The sequence below is a fragment of the Apostichopus japonicus genome, chromosome 12 (genome assembly GCF_037975245.1).
Source record: "Apostichopus japonicus isolate 1M-3 chromosome 12, ASM3797524v1, whole genome shotgun sequence".
Classification (NCBI taxonomy): domain Eukaryota; kingdom Metazoa; phylum Echinodermata; class Holothuroidea; order Aspidochirotida; family Stichopodidae; genus Apostichopus; species Apostichopus japonicus.
This window is the reverse complement of record NC_092572.1, coordinates 1,974,471-1,995,769: the sequence shown is the minus strand read 5'-3', so window position 1 is coordinate 1,995,769 and position 21,299 is coordinate 1,974,471. Positions and strand designations below refer to the sequence as shown.

Genomic DNA, 21,299 nt, shown 5'->3' with positions numbered 1-21,299 from the left:
ACCATACTTTTACAAATTACCAACATTAGCTGTTAGCCTATTAATATTTATATCACAAGTTATATTTCACTGATTTCTATCTGTTGAAACCATCCTCAATAATCAATGTTATGATGCTGGGGTAATATGTACTTGCACACTACAACCATGATGTATTATACCACATGGGACAATGCTATAACAGTTAGAAATGCATTAAATATACGACCTCCACCAAAAACAACCATGATCATATACTACCTCTGACTGATAAAAGCATACCAAGTATAAAATACATTTATTGTGTTCTTCTGGAGATATAGTCTTCCATTATACTGCTTGCTGACACACTTACACACGCCCACCAAACATATACACACGGACACGTTTGACCCCTCCCTTTAGTCATTGAATTCCAGAGCCCAACCATGTTTGACCCCGAAAGCAGGTTGTCAGGTGGCAACCGACATAGCTGTAAATGACCCAACTGGCGAATGAACTGCAATATCTCATCATTCCTATGAGAAAGATTAGCTAATCACACTGACTTGATATAATTCACTTCAACAGCTAGTTGTCGCAAATCTAGTAGGAATAACGTAGACATTGTTAATGTTTAGGTACAAATAGTTCCATGTTTATTAAAATGTCATACTAGTATGAATTAATAATTATTTTTCCGTGTTACTCAACACATATAAAGCATGACATGACAAATGTCTGTCATTGTTACGCTTATGTTGATAACAGTGAGGACATCTTTGCATGTAATTCAACCAGGAAGTTGTTATGAAACAACACCCCCATTCAACTGTACTGCACGAAAGATGTCTTCATATGTAGCAAAAAGCATCCGAGGTGGTCAAGGTAACATGAAATGTATGACAGAACCAGGTACACCTGGGTCTACTTCCCAGTACATTAATCTTCCGAGCAAGTAACTCTAACAGGTTTCGGGGCTGTTTGGGTATAGTAACGCTCACCAATGATCTACAAAGCCTAGTTTACTGCAATTCACACTCCAGCATGGTATATGTGTTCTGCATAGGTAGGTTGAGCGGTACGAGGGGCTCTCATAGGTAAATACGTCGTAGGTATTGGTATCTCGTAAGAACTGTCCGCGATTAATTTCTCAAATATCTGTTAACAGAAAATATATATGTGTTTTTTTTTTTGGGTTGCTGGCAACATATTCATAGTATTTATAATGCTATATATACAATATATCTCAAAGGTACATGAGTTGTTCTGATTGGTATGATACAAAATGTAAACAAAACGGTTTCTATGACTCACAATGTGGTTATTAGGAGATCATTGTCAGATATTTGCAAACAAGATGCATAGGAACACGTCTCTCAAAGTACGTTATAAAGAACTTGTAAGACATAATACACTCACACTAACACAAGGACCGTGGCTGATAGTTTATTTGGCACGCATAAAGGTCCGAGAACCAGTTAAAAAAAGGAGGAACCGCTCGTGAAGTAAAGTTGAAGATTTGCATTTTAATTTAGTACTTTAACATTTCCTTACAACACATCCAGTATATGACATATTGTAACATTGCAGTGAGTAACTCCTTGTCAAAGTTCAGGTATACATACCTGAACTGAATGCTGAACACTCAAATCAATATACTAAAAAACCTCAAAACGCCATGAACCAAATATATTACCTGTTTTGTCATAACTATTCTAAAGATGAGTAATGGGGTACTACTGGGGTACTTACAGCAACGAACGTCTCCCTCAAATGATGAATAGAAGGTCGGAGAGAAGAGTTATGATTCCAGCAATCAAACAAGATTTTATTTCTAAATATAATGGAGAAATATCCAATAACTGAATCAGACATTGTAATCTAGTTTTAATTCTTCATGTAAAACGAATCAACGCATTGCTTAATTTATATTTCCGGTATCATTTTTTCGGCTAGGTATTCTCAAGAGTTGACTTTACGCTATTATTTGTTAAAGTAAATCTATGATTTCAAATACCAAATGGCAAATAAATAAGTGGACACACCAACGCAACAATTGTTATTAGTATAGGTGTTAGGGATAAACTGTGCCTATCACCTTCCACAGGCAGCTAAGAAGAACTTGCTCCATTAGATATATGTCACAGAAATTGAATGTTCTATCACACAGTATACAGAAGGGTTGATCAAGCAAAGTATGACATCACCGAGCCACATGTCCTCAAGTGCTTACGTTATTCTTGGCTTATTACATTGTTTATTTTCTAAAATTGAGTTGGGTTTTTAAATACTTAATGTAACATATTGAGCCTCTTAATATGATACAATTCAGGCATTGGTATCATGACAACTTTTGGTTTTTGATCGTGTCATAACTTAGTTACTTACTCTTTCAACAATTGTTTGCTTCATTTTCTAGTTGTCATTACCATTGTACAAGACAATGTAATAAGTTAAATACCATGACATATTAAAGTAAATTTATTAGGAACTGTTTACGTCAAAGTGCTGCTACATTCTTGAATTTATTTGTTGTTACCGATACTGTTGTTACTGATAGTTGCTCATGACAAACTGCATGAACAAAACTTAGTTTTGGGACCGGTGTGAGATTAGTATTAGTGGGGAAAGGTCGGTTATTTTTAAATGTAGTACTTTTTATGTTTCTTTTCGCACAAGGGACTACGTTATTTTTTTTTAAGTCCACCATGGTTTTTAATGCACTTACTTTCACAGCTTGTAATCGATTTATATATATACTTTTTGTCTCTCTTGTAAAGTTGTGAATAAACAAATAATTGAATGAAATGAGAATTAAAATGTCATAACAGTTTCCTTTGAAATATGAAAGAAAGTAAGATATATCAGATCTAGTGGTATATGACATCACTGGTTTACGAAATGGCAGCTCCCATGCACTACTAAAAACTAGGATAACTCGCAAAATGAAAGCACTACTCAAAGTAAATGTATTATCTTCGATGTATAATAAAGTCAAATTAATGAATATATTCAGCTCAGTAGGTTATACGCGTGCTCGCATTAACACAGTCATCGTGATTTTATATACAGCTGCAATACACAATATGCCAATATTTGTTTCAAATGATACATTGCACGTCCTGTTGCAATCAAGTATTTTGGAAAGCGATAATTTGACAAGTTTCAAGATTGGGTCTTAACTTTATCTGTAAGTACTTCTCCGGCCAGGGTACTAATGGTGTGACCGTTTCCTTGTTAAATCTAACTTCCTGGTCGACTGGAAATGGTGGGTTTCCTAATAAAGGTGGAAACATTCATAATATTTATATGTACAACATGTAATATATAAGTAGAATGCACTGAATTGGTTAATATTATAACACAGTTTACCATATATGATCGGTTCGTTAGTGCAATAGATTTACTATGTGGGTCTACTAAGCGTTTTTTTTATTTTATTTGATAGCTCATTACTTTTGCTCTTAATTTCTTTTCTTATCAATCAGTATCACTGAAAATTAAAATAATTGCATATATTGCGAATCCTATATGATTGAAGTATCTTTGTAGAAAATGTATCTTGAGGCTGACTTGAAAGTTAATATATTTATTTCAATTTACTGATAATATAAATATTAGACCAACCAAACAATGTTTTTGAATTATTATTATTATTTTAGAGTTGTTTCGACTTGTAATTCTTTCTTACCTGCTGCCATAATCTCCCATATTACCACTGCTGTAGACCACACGTCACTGGATTCTGTATACTGATTCAAATCAACGTGGAAACACGTTTTACCAAATGGCTGAAATAACCTTGTCATTTCATATATTTATTATGGCTAACATATTGTTATTTCCTATTTCAGACATCATCTGACACTTCGTCTTTATAATGGTTTGGTCAGTTTTCGTGTTATTCATCCTTCTGGAGCAAGGTAATGAAGATGCAACATTGTACATTACATGATAAGCCCGTTGAGTGCCTGTAATTGAACCCGCCCATTAACGGAACTCTTCATTTCGTAGTATGTATTAGGGAAATTGTTCACTTTTATGATGTTTACTGGTACTACAATTTACATTTGATGACTAATTATCAATTGTGTAATTATAGAAGATTGAACTGTAGTCTAACCCTATGTGTGTTAAGCTCATGTGATTTCATAGAATGATTACAATTGAGGGACGTTGTTATGGTTTGACATTACTTCGACGTATAGACACATATAGCTATATCACTACAGGTGTAAAAGAAACAATAAATTTATGTACAAATACACAATGTTAGTACACAGTTACATCAAACACATGTAGACGTCAAAGTGTGGCTGTTATAACCTTTGCACTCTAAATTCTTATGCTATACATATGACAGACTTCCAATGCGTTGCTTCCTTCGTGACAACTTAATATTCGCGAGATATCAGAAACATTGGCGACAGTAATTTATTCCTTAATCTTTGTCAAATATGCATTCATCACTTTTCCATGACCATACGGAAGGAAGTGGCCCACAGTATTTTTACTAAATAATAATAATACGTGCTAGTGGAAAGTTTTAAGCATATTAAACATGTAGGAAACATTTTAAGTGTTGTAAATAGTAATATCTTATGTAAAAATTTATTTCATGAAACCCCAATAGCAGACATATGACCTTTATACAACTGTTACTCTGCTTGAAATGAGTAGATATGTGTTTATTCTGAACTGAATCACATCTTAATGCACAAACGGTAAGTAGAAGATACTTAATTGATCGTTAGTATGTCCATGGAAGTTAAGTTTTTTCATTCCTACTGCTATAAGCAACATTGTTTAAACCCACTAGATAATTTTAAAATGATCTCATTACTTTACCTACAGGTTTTGGCCAAAATTGTCCTTTGAGGCAGAGCGTCGAAAGAATGGATACAGAAACCATATACTGCATGATTGTCGGTAACGTGCAAAAATACTATTGGTACAAGGGTTCAGCATCCCACACTCAACCAATCCTTAGATTAGAGAATGGTGTAAAAGGTGGGGAGAAATATGACGATGACCATTATGACATCACCTCTGAAGGAAACATGAAAATTATCAATGCTAAGCTGGAACACGAGGCCATATATACATTTGCTGTAATTTTTGAGAATGGCACAATATGGAGACGGTCTATTTCAGTTTTAATAACAGGTGAGTATGTTCTTAGACTTGTTATTTGGAGTCTGCATGATGACAATAACCTTATTTCCTTAATTTCAATGTTACATTAGTCAAGTGGAAATGTATTACAATTATTATGTTCGTCGTAAAAATGTTGTTTGATCTTTAAGTCCTTTTTATACTTTGAGAATTAAGATTTAGGCGCTTATATAATTTTGAAGTAACTAGTCTTTACATAACTTCATTCACGTTAAAACTGAACTTTAAGAAGTTGAGATCGAGGTCTGATGACATAACGTGGCCTTTAACAATATCTTCCTTTAAAGTTAGATTTACGCTGTTCCCCCACATTCATTGTGATTATTAGAAGTATTTATTTTAATTAAATCTAGCTGCACAACCCACTAAGAATAATCATTCTATGTTTCATATTTATTTTATTAAAGTTACACCGACGCCTCCATGCGCTATCGTTCAGTCTTGCCGTAGCTGCGATGAATGTACCGTAACAATTAAATCAAAGGTCCCAACCACTTTAACTTGTTATATAGAACAGGTACGCCCGAATGTTACTTTGTATTGGAATGTCGAAGGAGATAATATTAACTACACCGAGACGGCATCATCAGCGATCAAGACTCTTACAACGGATACCTGGGAAATATCTACTACTATTCTCTTCGAATTAACATGTGCAGAATATATTACCTTTAATTGTTCTGTTTTCTACGACCACAAACTATTGACAATTGGAAATACAACAGTTCAAGTACGGTCCGGTAAGAATGAATGTTGTTTGCGGTTTTTCATTAATAAAATGATTGAGACTTTACGATAAAACTGATTAGTTTGAAGAAAAAAAACGTGTTTCCATTTCAAACATGAAAATTTGTTAACAGTAACTACTCTTAAATCAAGGGAAACGTACTGCAGTCGCCAAGAATGACAGCTGTTTGGTATCGGCTATAAACGCTATGCAAAAGCTTTATCAAAAAATTGTTTAAAATGGATATATATCGATGCCGCATAACTCTCTAAATCATTCTAACGACTAAACCTATAGAATATGGTGATGGATGGGAACTTTGGGATGGGCTTAACTTTTTCATAGTAAGTTAACCAACCTTTATTACGTTTACGAGAGAATCGAACTAACTATATCAAATATGTCAATTGGAAAGCTTCTTTCAAAATTCAAATTACACACTACATCTTACATAAACACAGCTATTGAGAGTTCATATCTAATTCTATGTAGTGAAAGACGAGATATGATTACCTTGACCCACTTGTCAACACAACACATATTTTGCATAATAAAACCGGGACAGCCTTTCAATACCTTGTAGGGTGGATATACCCACTCGAAATTGTAAGAAGATATGCCGTACACGGTGCACGCTTTAATACGCGATGCATTGCTCATTTAGCATGACTTACTCGTTTATGCTGTCGTTTCCCCATTTGTACAAATATGTATACTTGTTACATTGGTTTAGATGTCCTGAAAGGAGGTCCGTATTATGTTATTTTGTCTATACGCGAAATTATGTGAAACTTATGTTAATGTCAAAGAAACATGTACACAAAACAGGTGACATTTCTTTAAAACATGGCGCATTTTGTCAGAACAATCTGAGTGATGACATGCAGCTGCAAAGCGTACTTATTAAATATTATTCGGATGAAGTCCTTCTTCTTGACACCTTTTCATCCTGAAAAGATTCATAACTAGCGGTGCGATAGACAAGGTAGGTACATTCGTGAGTACACGTCATCCCTGAGTTGATACTTACGTACCTTCTTGACTTCCGAGTAGAACACTGTAGGTGAGGTAGTCGCAAGGGTTCAATACATAGCTGAGAACTTACAAACCAAATGTTGTACTAACCAGATAACTTGTTGACTTTATGAAATTTGGGGGTGTTAATAAACTTGTAGTCATTTATTTTCAAGGGATTCGTCCAATGTACTTACCAAAAACATGGATCCTTTTTCAGAGAGCTGCGATGAAGACAACACAAAGCCGATCAGCTCTTCAACGCTAGTAATATTAACGTGTGCTTCAGGGATATTAACTCTTAGCCTCGCCGTATTTTGCTACAAGCTTCATCGTCGCCACGGTGGATGGAAAGGTATATGTAAATTAGTTTTCCTTATGAAGTTGTATATACTTTGAAGATTCATTTTGAATTTTGTTAATTGCATCTGCAAAGAAAAAAACATGCAGTTCTCCTTCATTTTAGTGACATCAATGTACACGGTTATTAATGGAGGCTCTGAAGGGAAAAAGAGTGCTGTAGATTTACCTTCTTAGTATACGCGACACGGCATGTCGACTAATTGATACATTGTGTTAAGGTGCCATGTCAGTTTTGACAAGTTAACACATGTCGTGTTTTTTGACGTGATAACAAGTTTAGTGTCCAACACATCATCTTGACAAGAAGATACATTAGTTATGTTATGATTCATATTAGTGTTACTCGATAATTCAGCAAATACCATGTTTTGATCTTTTTTCAATGTACCCTCTTTCATGGGGTTACAATGAAGCTCGACAATATAGTTTCCTTCAAGGTAGCATGTTTTTACAACAGGACATATCGACAATTATATATTTGGCCAAGAGCACAACCCTCATTTTAGTAACGTGAAGTAAGGTGTACGTTGTTATTTTTTATATATCAATGTAGTCCTGTAAGAGGGAGTGTAAGAGTATAGCGTGTTTTCTCACATGTGAGAAACTTTGGTGATTGACGATCAATTGTATGGAAATGGTTGAATATTTCGTAACGTTTTGGAACAATGTAAACAAAAAAAAACTTATTGTCGTACTTTGCAAGTGATAGGTGAATGTGACGGATGCTCTTTTTGCAAAATTTTGTTTGCATCACATGTTACATCATACGTCGACATTTAAGAGACTATTGTTATTACAGAAATAACAACCTCGCTTTTTCTTCATAATTGTGAAAGGGTTGACAGTAAATAATAGTTGTACCTTTTAGATATTATTGAAGCAGCTGAATGTAAATTCAAAACCAATTTTTGGAAATAAATTGATGGAAATAAATTACATAAACATTTGAAATAATCGTCTTTCTCATATTCTTTCTCGATAGGAACCCTGTTGAAAGAAGTTAAACAGAAGACGTTGTTGGAAGAATTGACAGATATCTCTTCAATAAACAGTTATTGTAGTGACTGTCAGTACACGATAACATACACAAACAACGAAATATCACGTGTGAATAATGCCGATGAACTGATTGCTGCATTATCCAAGGGCGACCAGGGTAACCGAGTATTATTTGTTGGCGAGCCTGGTATTGGCAAATCACATTTATTTCGGGATATGTCAAGAAAATGGAGCAAAGGAGAAATTTTTAAAGATTATATTCTGATCTATTTTCAACTTGAGAATGTTCCAAAAGATGCTTGCATATTGGAGGAACTCATGACATTTTTGGGACGCAAAAAGTCTGCGGCAGAAGCTAACAGAATTATTTTAGAACTTCAAAGAAAAAAGAGCATTGTGATGTTAGATGGAATTAGCAATTGGTCAAGGCTTCATAATACTGTAACAAATGATGGCAAGGGGAGGAGATTAACTATAAAGCAGGTATTAGAGGGTGATGTTGCTGACTTTAGCAAGATGAACATTTGGGTCACTTCCCGTAAACTCGACCATTACGTAAAAATTATGAACACAACTTACACAAGGGTAGACGTGGTCGGGTTTACTGAGTCACACAGAAATTTGTTCTTCAAAAGATTTAGGCAACTAAAAGAAAGTAAACAGAATGACAAAGAGAAGCAAAAACATGTACGTTTGGAAAAAAAACAACACGAAGAAAAAGGCAAAGACGTTGATCCTGAGGAAAGACCCTTGAATGCCAAACATTCAGAAGATATATCGAATGCTTGGAAAACTCATATGGAAGATATAATTACCGATGGATGGAGTGATTATCTTTCTAGATCTCCATTAATTGCAAGGTTCTTTGCCTCTATTTACTTAAATAACTGCAATGAAGATAACAAACCACTGGCGGATCATTTGTTCCGGTTTAGTACAGAGAAGACGCAAAGCACGGAGACTCTTGTAAAATCTGGTAACTTTGATCTATTAGCATGTTTGCTGGAAGTAGGGACACATGATGAGGAGGAGTACAGGAAATACGCTAACATGTTACACATGAAGAAGTTACTGTTCAGGCACATGCCAGATGAGTATCACCAGGAGGCAATTCTACACTTGTTGAAGAGTTGTAAAGAGACAAAGGTAAGGATTATTATATTTATGAAAAGAGAAAATGCAAGTATTGTTTTATTTATATAGATTATACTTAAGCATCCTTGTGAATAACTTTTGCGATATATATCCTGAATTATACATTGTATTATAAAGTAATAACCTAAAGTCACGGACTGCCGGTATGGGTAGGATTGTATGTTGAATGGGGTTTCCCTCCCCTTTGAGATATATTTGAACATCAACAAGCCATCACCAGAAGTTTTTTCACGTGGCAGATTAGGGCATAAGGTGCGTTGAACTTAAATTTCTAAAACAGGTAGGCGGAGTTTCGTGAATTGTGCTGCTATTTCTAATATCGCTGAAGTATTCAAATTTGCATTAGTTTCATTTTGTTACATTTTGGTGACTTTGTTTGGTTGTCAGATTGAAATTCCAAAATTTCGAACTACACTATTTCAGATAAGAAATAGATTATTTAATACACTGTGACACGGTATTAATTCTGAAACAAAAATTATTAAAGTAAAATCAAACGCCATATATAGATTGGTAGTTATAAAAAAACGAACTACGTCAAATTTGTCAATTTGTTTATGAAAGAAACGTTTTAGGAGTCTTATTTGTATTAGAAAGATATCAAAGTACACTGAATAGTGTGCTATAAATGTGAACCACTGTTTCCTCTTGCTTGTGAGATAGATATGTTGCAACTTTATCGTTACCAACTATTGTTCATAGTTAGAATAAACAACCATGTGGATTAGAAAGCAAGCAAAATTAGTGAAATTTACAACTTTTCAGAGAGAAGTTTCAAATAAAATATAATTATCCAGTTCTTAAATTGTGTGATCGATATGCTTAAGTCCTCAGTCAAATCGTTGCATATCTATGTAAGAAACTCGTCCCTGTTGCCATACATGGCGTTAACTTGGCCGTATCAGCCTCATTATGTTCCCCTCAGCAGGGACACATGCTGGGTTACCATGAAGATCTTGCTATGATCGATACTACCTATCTATCATTTCTATATTCACATGTACAGGCTTAGCGCGTTAAAGATAAGCAGTTTCATAACATTTTCCCTCTCATATTGAAGAGTGTGCGTTCAAATGCAGACATAGTTATCACATATCTTTCAGTTTTATTCGAAGTTTTTTTTTCCGAACCCATCACACGCCAAGTATCCCTGTTGTCAGATCTGCCGCATGGGAATGCATTTGAGCCTCACAAACTCTTTTTTTTGTGCCTCAAAATACATCACAATCAACTCGAACGGCGAAAATACTGTTTTTTAATATAATAACGTAATGCCGAAACAAAAAAAAATTCATTGTTTAATTTTATTTTATACCAACAGATCACGATTGGTTCTTTGGAGATACATGGAGACTTCCCAATTGTTCAATTGAGCAATTTACCAACCATCTACGAACGGCTTGTCTTTCACGGGGTTAATTTAGCAGAAAAAGATCAATTCAAAGCTGTCATAAGAACTTTTCAACAGATGAAGATAACAATAGAGTAAGTAGATTTTAATCCTATCTGCTTTCTCCACATGTGTTTTGGACACTTCGCTTTTCTCTACAGTGTTGTGTAGCGTTAGTACCCATGAGACATTTCTAGGTGTTAATTGTTTTTCACCCCTTAAACAATCATAAACATCTATATTGATATATGTTGATGCCCTTTCTGAAGTCATCCAAAACTACATTTTTATGAAGTATAAAGAGTACCAAATGCGATACATAAGTTAGAAAGTCGGCCTGTATAAATTCATAGAACTGTTTACCTTTTCTTTCTAAAAGGTTTCATAACAGCAAAGTTCCAGAAAATTTTTCTAAAGACGAACTACAGAATATTGGTAATTTAGAAGGTAATATCGAGTTTATACATTTTAAGCACCTTAAGAAAAAAGTTAAACGATGTGGAGGAACCTAATTAGCATGTTATCCTTCGTTATTAAAATATTAAAACAATTTCATAATGCACCTTGTCAATTGTGGGCAACACCAATTAAATGTTTTTGCTTCCGTTAACAATTAAGTCTCTGTATAATCTTTGGAAACAAAGTGATTATCGATGACCACTTCATATTTATAATGAAATAATAAAAGCAGTACAAAACAGGTATTATAATTGAAAATCTTCAGTTGTTTTTTAAAAGATTGAATTCAGTTTTTTGCATGAAATAATGTGCTATATCATATGTAATATCAGCTATTTTAATAATGAATGTTTTATTTTACTTGGCAGTGTTACGCACAAATGAAAGTAATACTTTCGAACGATTATCCGAAGATGGAGAGTGGAATAATAAAATGACAACAGCGACAAGTGAAGTATAGCACCTACAAGAGAAACAACATAATTAAACATGGAAAAGAGCGACACGCAGCATATTTGTTTCGTAAAGGTCACGAGACCAAAACAAAAACAACAAATCATATAAATCACATTTAAGATGCAGTGTCAAACAGTGAAAAATTTGTTAAGAAAATAGCCTCTTGTTTCACTGAAGTTATGCTAACCAAACCGGTTGGATACACATCTGTTTGATGAATCCTTCACCAATTAAATCTTAATACAAGTAAACACAACTTTCGACTGTGTAGGAATAAAACAATTGAGGTACATCTTTCAATGCATCCGATATGTACATCGGATGATTGTACCCAAGGAATGAGTACGTAAGTGTAAAATTATACCAGATCCGAGTTTAACGAGGATCATGATATTAATTATTCAATATGTTCAATGTTAGTGGTTATGAACTGTCGATGATTAAATCCATAAATCAATTGTAAGACTAAGCCAGAACCTATCTGACATATCTTCATTAAGCGGCATTTTGATAGCATACACTAAGATTGTGCATTTAGCACTATATCATTTTGATGAACATATAATCACTTTCTTTATTATTATGTTAGAATTTTTCATACCTAACCTTATACAATAAATAACTTAATTTGGTGGAGAATTATGTTACCATGATCACGTATATTCTACTAAGTTGTATGAGCAGTATAAATTAACTGCTATGATTACAGAAAGTGCAGTGACCTTTGATGATGAAAACATGTTTAGTCACTATACATCATATGTATGCGGTAGTACTGAATGTAAAATATTCTATTCAATTGGCTCATTAGATATGTTGAGGATTATGAAATGTCAATATGAGGGAGTATCCTTCTTTTTTTCATTTTCTAAATATAAATGAATAATTGAAAGGATCGCAGTGATATATGTAGACTTCATGTCGTGATGTGTTGTGAATAACTGAGTGTGTCAAGTGTATTAGACCATAGAGAATACGAAAATAGGTTTATTTTTGGCATGTTTCTTATTTTAGTGCACGTATTTTTTGTGTGTCTATAGTTACATCCTTTGTGAGTCTTATTTTGGTCGTTCAATACAAATGTAATTATCTGCATACTTACCCTATCCTGCTGTGACGAATTTCGTTTTCTGTTATCCACACGTCCTTTTGATCTTTTAAAGATTCCTGTGAATCTTTATCTCTGTATAATTTAGGAGCGGCCATTGCGGCCAAGGCATACCTTCACCTAACAAGCCTCTCATACTCCTCGCCTATGCATATACAACGTAATGCTACTAAGGTTTTGTTTTGTTCTCATGACAACAAAAAATGGTTAGGGTTCTGAAACCAGCATGCCACTAAAGCATGTCTTGTTTTTTTTCATGCCCGGTATTGTCTGAAGATCACGGCGAAAATGTCTTGTCGATATTTTACTTACATGTTATCTTTAGTGCATATTGTGTATGAAGAATATTCTCACCGCCATTGATTGCCTTAGTTTGAGAGTTTGAGAGCACTTAGTTTTTGTACCGTATTTGTTATGTTGTAAGTTACATTTGCAGTTTCCATATGACGTCACAAACTTATTCGTTAATATTATTTCTATTTTTCAAGTTTTCGTTTAATTTCATATTCGAGGACAACAGCAAACGTAATGAGTAAAATTGATACTTATTGGTGTGTAGTCGTTTCGATGTTATGATGCGGTAGTCTCTGAACAGGTAACTTCTTCAGTATCTTAAAAATATAATATCATTGGTTGACAGAAGCGAACATCACATTAATATTTGGAGTAATCAAATAACGTTAATTTCGTATGAAAATAGAATAAACGCAAATAAACATAGAATACACTTTTTGATTATTTCATGGTTATTGTGGCAGCTTTTCCCATGATGATGTTTTGGAAGGTCGCTTTTGATCACGGATCTTTTTTGGGAATGACATATTGTCCTGTAATAGCTTCAGTGTATGAACGCTTTGCATGTGAAGTTTCATGTTAAATCAAATTCGTAATCCTTATAAGTCGTTTACATATTTCACATGTCATATTATGTTGTTCGTGCTGTTTACATCATGGAGGCTTATACAACGGTAAATTATGTAAAACAATGTGAAATACATGTTTTTTCTTTCAAAAACCAAATAGTATCGTCAAAAATCCTACTCTTTCCAAGTTTTGCTACAACCGTCGACCCTTCCCTCACGTGAGAAAAGTAAATCCACATACTAACTGAATGACCGCTCTGTGACTCCATTAGGATACGTTTGGCGTAGGATAAATTTCGATTTATTAATTTTACAGTAAATATCATAATTGCGGTTAGATATTTTGTTGCAAAGGATCATATAATGGTACACCGTGCATCATGCACATGTAGCTTAGTTCTATTCTGTCTCGCATGAAAAATAAATGATCAAATGTAAGAAGACTAGATGCATATGCCAAAATAGTGGCTTTTCAAGTTTTTTTTTTTATATTTTTTATCTGGCTCCGATTTGTTTCTTCGTAAGTCTACTCTATGGAAAAAACATAATATTTGCTATGATAAATATGAACTTACCTGTGGATAATGGAGATTTTCAACGTTTACCAGACACGTGATTTAACGTGTATGGAATAGTCGCAAATCCAGTTTTTTATTTAATGTTTGTCTTCGATAGAGTTATAGAAAAGCATTGTGCTAGTACTTATCTGAAGTTAAAGGTGATGTGTAACAGAATATAACATTCCTTTTCTACAAGCTGACTTCTCATCTCCGACCACACTTTTGCGGTTTACTAATCACGCAATGAAATTTTAAAAGATACAACATTTTCTTGATTACATTTATAGGAAATCATAGATTGTAAAATAAACGCAACAAACTTCGGAAATGACATTTGGTGAGTCACCTCGTATATCTTTATTACCTCATCAGCTTTCTGTAAGGGCCACTTCTGCATATGGGAGGAAGTTACGTACGGTGCAACAGTTCCCGCAACCCCCCCCCCCCGGCCCCCTTCGACATTATTAAACAGAAAATGTGTCCGCCCCGGCAAATTTACACCGACTATTTTTAATTGAAACAAAAATACATGTATTTAGCTATGGCATATGGACATCACTAACTCGGCTGTTGCAAAATACATAAATTCATAAAAGGTTACCATTCTTTCGTAATGTGTATCTGTATGGTAAAAAATCTATCGAAATTCAAAACGATTTGTTCAATTATGAACTCAGCCAGCTGGATCTTACTTGAAGGGTTAACAACGGTGTTCGAATATGATAATATGGAGTAACTATAATATTCTTGTAGGTAACTCCCGCAGCATCTGGGGATCCCCAGATACCGTACCGTCCAGCAATGACATCCAATTTCAGATTCCTGCAACACCCAGTTTACATTCCAGAATGGTAGATTGGATCTGGATAAGTAGGTTGAGCGGTATCAGGGGCTCTCATAGGTAAATACGTCGTAGGTATCGGTATCTCATAAAAACTGTCCGTGATTAATTTCTCAAATATCTGTTGAGGGATAATATCAGTACGTACTGTAGGATATAAAATCAATTAACATTAAGTTTTAAGTAATTATTAGTTAAAGTGCCTTCTTTGTCCATTTTGCGTTTTTGCACCAAAAAAGGCTGAGTTGAAATATTCCAAAGAGCAAAGCACTCCACTCAGCAAAGTGTGACGGTATCGCATACTGTTGTTATTTCTCATCATGTTATGGAATGATTTATAAATTTTGTTCCAAAGATGAGTAATGAGTTACTTACAGCTACGAATGTTGCTCTCAATTGATGAATGGAAGGTCGAAGAGAACAGTTATAATTCCAACAATCGAACAAGATTTTATCTCTGTAAATAATTGAGAAATAGACGACAAAAATTGAATGAACGAGATGTGAATCTACTTTGTAGATCTTAATACATTGTAAACTACATATGCTTGAAACGAATTAAGGCATTATTAAATGTTTTGCGCTATCAATCGGTTAAGTAAAACGACAACTGAAAAACACAACTGAAAAAAGGACTACATATCTGTATCATAATCGACAATGAAAACATTTACTTATCTTTTTGTATGGGAGAAAGTCAGTGTTCCTTAAAGTACTATGTTGTCTGCATTGCATAATACACTTAGTAAAACCAAAATGTAAGAACATAACTGAGTAACTTCTTCCTATGTTCCATAATCCTTTTTCCAAATGTTCCCAGTTCTACATCCAGATACAAAACTCGAACACGGTGTATAACGGTTTTACACTATGCGGTTACTATATTGTTGTGTTATAATAACATATTAAAAGTGTCATATTGGCAATAAACTAGATTATGGAAGAGGTATAATGCTTTCTAACCTTAACTGTAAGTACTTCTCGGGCCAGGGTACTGATGGTTTGATTATGTCCTCGTCAAATCTAACTTCCCGGTCAACCGGAAATGGTGGGATTCCTAACAAAAGTAGTTTTTTAGAATCATTGATACTGAAGACTGAGCAAACACCAGAGTAACCATGCCTCCTAAATCAAATGTGGAGCGGGCAGCGGACTAGATATACTCTAGCTATGTTATAATTTACATTTTATATACACGTTTTGATAATATCAGTAAACCTAATGAGCTGCGGTTAAAGTCAAACTACTGGTATGGTATACTTGATAATGTGATTAATTAGTTAAGAGGTAATCTCAAACAGACAACTAATACGGAAATATTTCTTAATGAGTACCTCAATAATCCGTCTTTTCTGTTCCTGATTAACTTGTCATAACTTCTCTCCCTATTATTCTCCCTATTAATCGAAAACACTACATTGCTTCTACACACTGCATAATGCTTGAGGTTCAACAAGTACCAAGAAATTGTCCTTAATTATTTGATTCCAAGATGAATACATTATTTTAAGTCGTCCGTGAAGGAAAATTGTAATTATACAAAAATTACAATCGGTATCAAGTCGACGGTATCCCCGGTATCCCATGTGAAAAATCGCAAGGTGTCTTTATATTCACATGTATATTTACAGTAAAGAACATCACCGGATACCTTTTGTTGTAAATGTGACATGGGTATATTCAGTTTAATTTAATGCTACAACATTGAATAAGTGTCAATACTTTCTCTTTATGCAACTGCCTAAGTTTTGATAAGAATTTAGTTTGATTTACCAGCTTTCATAATCTCCCATATTACTACTGCTGTAGACCACACGTCACTGGATTCCGTATATTGATTTAACATCAACATTTCAGGTGGGAATTGATTCAAAGTCACGGAACGAATCTTATGTAAAAAATAAATATGAAAAAAAATGTTGTATGAAACCACAATTAAATTAGCTGCAAGATAAACAATGCTGCTGCAATGGGCGACATTTTATTTTCTAAAACTAATTATTACATTGTGACATTGTTAAAGTGAGTGTGTGGATAACTTTATCAAATTATGGTAAGGCGTAATAAAGAAGAAGTTGCTCTGACTTCATTAAGTACAAAGACGCAAACAAGTCATGCATATTATTGCAAACTATTATTCAATATTTAATCGAGGCACTTTGAAATAAAAAGCAATCCCGCTGAAGGCTAAATTAATGTGTTTATGTTGTTCTTTGTTATATATGTACATCATAGACCTCGTTATACCAATAATAAGTTAATATGACACAGATAATTGTAAAATGTTTTAACATTGAGAAATCGATATAAAGTTTGAACGCACAAGCCTAAACGTGTAGCACTATTCCAAAGAAAAACCTCAGGCCATTTTTGCTTACAGTTTTCAAGGGTACGGATGTGTCTTACACCAGGATATAACGCTGACTGTGCTTTGACTGGATGATATAATCTTTTTGTCCGTTAAACACATTATGTTATCATAATCTTGTATTTAATATATAATTACATTGTACATTTTACCTTTTCTTTCTTGAGAGCAGCTATTTTCGGTGCATCGCGAGCCAGACAGAAGTCAAATAATTTGACCTGCCCTCCTTTTGTTAGCAAAACCTTTTCCGTTGTTATGCCAGGGTGAAGGAACTAAACGAAGAAGAAAAAACAATAAGTTAGATTCATGTGTGGAGAAGCACAAACGGGTAATTTGAGACAAAATTGTAACACGTTGTTCACTTAGAAATGATCTTTTATACAGAAAGATAGGTTTTAATAAACATTGACGATGCCGATAATACTCAATAATCAGACAGCTATATGAAAATACGTTGTTAGGTTGCTACATATTGAATGCAAAGGTTTTATTATTACTTACCCCGAACGTATTTATAATGTCCATTCCTTCCAAAATTCCTGATATATGTTTGATGACGTCAGGAACTGATAATGAGCTACAGCAGTATAAGTCCTTTTCATCTTTAGTGTCACGTGATAAGACTTTGTGCATACTTTCACAAACGAGGTGTTCACTGATAAGAAACAGTTTATCTTAAACAATACAAGAGACAAAATAGAAGAAAGTACGTTAAAGAAAACGTGTTTATAGTAAAATACGTAAACATATGTTGAATGTCCTGCATATAAAGCTTCTTGTTCACATATATATTATGACCAGAAGATCATATCAGATCATTGGTATTTGCATTTTCTTTTTATTCCACTTGGCGGACATAGTCACACTTGGAGTTTTAAAAACGGAACAAATATTGGGGTATAGACTTTATTTCGCTTTGTTTATATCCCACTAACATAGATTAACAATATACTATATATAACTTGATTAATAAAATATGGACAATAACAACTCACTGCTTTGTATAGATATAGCCTCGATCTTCGCTAGATGGTTCGATACTGGTAATTCGAGACATTTTCTGATGAAACCCTCCCAATGAATTTCTTTCTTTCTAAAAAGTGTTTCTAGAAACAGAACCATAAACAGTCACGAATCAATATATAGTTAGGACTGGTATACAATGTCATTTATTCCCCTCTCATCTTTAACTGATATTTTAAAGGGGCACATTGCCAACAATTTACCGTTGTTGCACACAAAAATCGATACAGACGTTGTATTATATAATATCTGACCTTGGCCCTGAAACTAAATAAGTACAATAATTGTATAACATAATGTTACTAGCCTGTTAGAGTTGTTACTACAACACACTTATTGGTCTCATTAGCAAGATGAATAGATCCCATCCATCTTTTGTAGATTTTTCCTATCTTGATATTCATAATGATGGAAATATCATTCTCATTCAAAATCCGGGAATCTTTTCCTGAAATTACATCAGCTGTAGAATAATAATCTGCAAAAGAGAACAAAAATATCTTAAAGTGATAAACATGCAAATTACTCACGAAATAGTACTACAAATAACCTATTTGAGAGTGTATCTTTTAATTACTCAGTATTTATTAATACACAGTGGCTTCATATTACCCTCAGTAACAATTTACTCTTGGTGGACTGTATAACACAATGACATAAGTATCGAACAGTTGTATCAATTTCCTTCTATAGATATACGGACTACACTCTCGTTGGCAAATGTTACCTGCATCTCTTGTTTAGTGCTTGCGATGTGTAATAAATAATATGAATCTGTTTTTACATTTTAATTGATTTATTTAAATTACTTATCGATATTTTGAATTAACTTACTAGGTTCACTTCCTCCAGAATTGTGGGAGTTTTGTGAGTTTTCCTCGTCAACAGGTATCTTTGGTAATTCTTTCCTACTACAAAAATCAGTGACGATAACCGTGAACTTACATGAATACTTCCTCGTATCACAATAACCCATGTCATTACTTGTCATAATATCAATGCCAATTATCTGTAATTATCTTAACTAGAATAAAGTTTAACATTCAGTATGTCGATTAGTTTAAAGCTTGGCAGTTCCGTTATACAGTTGTAAAGAACATTAAGAACATTGCTTACCTCCCTTCTGTCAATGTCTTCTTTCGTTTAACTGAAAAATAATAAAGTCGATGTTTTATCTTATACAACTGCTTTAGTTTCTAGTTTATATCTATTTCAATTGTTTTCATGGTGATAAAGTATTTGATACTTGATTATGAAAAAATAAGTAAATACACATTAGACATCCAGAATAAACCATCAAGTTGTTAACAATTTACAAATTAAAGCATTTTTTTTTTTTTACTTTGAAGTGCACCATTATTTATTGTTAGAATTGTTGAATTTGAAAGAGAGTGCAGCCACATGTGAAGTTTAACAAATGCATGTTATTCGATAATCCCAATCTGTTTCTTATTTTGTTGCATATGAAATCGTGCTTAAAATCAAATCAACGTTCATCATAGTATTATAATCCATTAATACGTAAATCGAATTCAGAAACTGACAGGACATGAAAATATATCTTACTTGATTGTTCGGTGTCTAAGACGTCTTTATCGAGTACGTTCATTTGGTTACTTGAGTTGATATTTCTAAACCAAACAGAAAATATTTAATTAAAAGCAGAGTATAACTAGTGCTTAGCATTATCAACGTTGATGGTCATTTGACTAAGTTCCAAAGCTAACAAACTAACAACATTTAATACAGACGTCCAAGTGCGAACTACAATAGTAATTGGGGGGATGAACAATTGGATTTTTAAAAAAAATAATACTCACCCTTGCCTGTTTCTTGTTACTGGAAATGTACATGGACAGAGAAGTAATGAAATCCCTCCAAAATGAGAGTACGTAACAAAACAAAAAATTCTGATTACTATTACTTTGTTGGTAACATAATTACTACCCAATCGTAGAGCTATATCATGAGATGTATATTGGATACTTATTTTATATAATTTGCTTAATTTGAAATCAAATTGTAAAACCTCCTTGCGTGAAGCATCTCTATACAAGTGCATTGTGACATGATTAGTCGTTAAGAGGCGAAGCTGATTATTATAATGTACCGATCGAAAATGTATTGCAATCAGTAAACCCTTGTTAAACATACCATGCATGGTCTTTCATTTCGCTATCTGGCGATGTTATTTATTTAAAGTGTGAACGAAAGATAATGCCTACCGTAATTACACAAAAAAATGCGCGAGTCATGTCGAATAACTCATAGCTACCCCTGGATAGTGCTTCTTTGCCTTGGTTTAATTTTTTATCATATTTGACACAGTGCGATATCATTTGACATCGTAAGCATATATAAAACAAATGATTCATATTTCTCTTCATTAACTTTAAATATCAAAGGTATTTACAACACGTTTACCTACATCTAAATTGTCTGACTGTGATATAAACACAGACAAACAGGCCACTGGAAATCAAACCGAATACAACAACCGCTGTGACCCACGTGTTTTCTAATTGCCGTGGTTGTAACTCTTCCGGAGTTTGGGTTGTATGTAGAGTGTCTGTGGGACAAAGAAAGAAATAGTTAGTTTTTGGTGCAAATAACCATGGGTGAAACATTTACCCGCTCGGTCGAAGACTGGAAAATGTGAGCCCTATTGTTTTAACGTCTGTCATGTCTGCAGTCATGAAAACATCATGAACGTGTTTGTCAATTACCGGGTTTGATTAAATTATTCGTATTGTTCTCAAATCAAGAGAATAATTAAATGTTGACCTCATGTTACTTATTAAGGGAAACAACTTACGAAACTGCATCAAACCACTTGA

At 33.8% G+C, this 21,299-nt stretch overlaps 2 protein-coding genes and 2 long non-coding RNA genes across 5 annotated transcripts; 1 reads left to right on the top strand and 3 right to left on the bottom strand.

Moving 5' to 3' along the window:
- Positions 1-993: 993 nt before the first annotated feature.
- On the bottom strand, positions 994-19,599 carry LOC139977304 (fibroblast growth factor receptor 1-like). The gene is made up of 8 exons (XM_071986590.1): positions 18,770-19,599; positions 18,435-18,545; positions 17,941-18,113; positions 17,592-17,711; positions 16,845-16,959; positions 16,035-16,128; positions 15,447-15,528; positions 994-1,119 (listed from the first exon to the last, which is right to left on the bottom strand). Exons 1-8 carry the CDS (start codon positions 18,864-18,866, stop codon positions 994-996), a joined length of 918 nt encoding a protein of 305 aa, XP_071842691.1. The 5' UTR covers positions 18,867-19,599.
- On the bottom strand, positions 1,711-3,722 carry LOC139977234 (uncharacterized). The gene is made up of 3 exons (XR_011796487.1): positions 3,653-3,722; positions 3,145-3,238; positions 1,711-1,795 (listed from the first exon to the last, which is right to left on the bottom strand). It is a non-coding gene; the product is annotated as an uncharacterized lncRNA (long non-coding RNA).
- On the top strand, positions 3,778-13,174 carry LOC139977909 (uncharacterized). 2 transcript variants are annotated; one of them, XM_071987635.1, is made up of 8 exons: positions 3,778-3,884; positions 4,816-5,127; positions 5,649-5,876; positions 7,098-7,232; positions 8,223-9,385; positions 10,716-10,879; positions 11,164-11,231; positions 11,612-13,174. In XM_071987635.1, exons 1-8 carry the CDS (start codon positions 3,842-3,844, stop codon positions 11,701-11,703), a joined length of 2,205 nt encoding a protein of 734 aa, XP_071843736.1. In that variant the 5' UTR covers positions 3,778-3,841; the 3' UTR covers positions 11,704-13,174. The 2 variants fall into 2 exon arrangements, with proteins under 2 accessions (XP_071843736.1, XP_071843735.1); XM_071987634.1 differs by having other exon boundaries at positions 5,544-5,876.
- Positions 19,600-20,024: 425 nt separating the features above from the next.
- LOC139977710 (uncharacterized) lies at positions 20,025-21,112 on the bottom strand. The gene is made up of 3 exons (XR_011796643.1): positions 20,891-21,112; positions 20,283-20,301; positions 20,025-20,093 (listed from the first exon to the last, which is right to left on the bottom strand). It is a non-coding gene; the product is annotated as an uncharacterized lncRNA (long non-coding RNA).
- Positions 21,113-21,299: the final 187 nt, after the last annotated feature.

Coding starts and splice junctions, on each gene's coding strand:
- LOC139977909 (XM_071987634.1), top strand. CDS start 3,842: ATGGTTTGGTCAGTTTTCGTGTTATTCATCCTTCTGGAGCAAG. Junction 3,885..4,815: donor ATTCATCCTTCTGGAGCAAG/GTAATGAAGATG, acceptor CTTTACCTACAG/GTTTTGGCCAAAATTGTCCT. Junction 9,386..10,715: donor AGAGTTGTAAAGAGACAAAG/GTAAGGATTATT, acceptor TTATACCAACAG/ATCACGATTGGTTCTTTGGA.
- LOC139977304 (XM_071986590.1), bottom strand. CDS start 18,866: ATGAATATCAAGATAGGAAAAATCTACAAAAGATGGATGGGATCTATT. Junction 18,546..18,769: donor TGTAGTAACAACTCTAACAG/GCTAGTAACATT, acceptor TTCTGTTTCTAG/AAACACTTTTTAGAAAGAAA. Junction 16,129..16,844: donor ATGGGAGATTATGAAAGCTG/GTAAATCAAACT, acceptor TACTTTTGTTAG/GAATCCCACCATTTCCGGTT.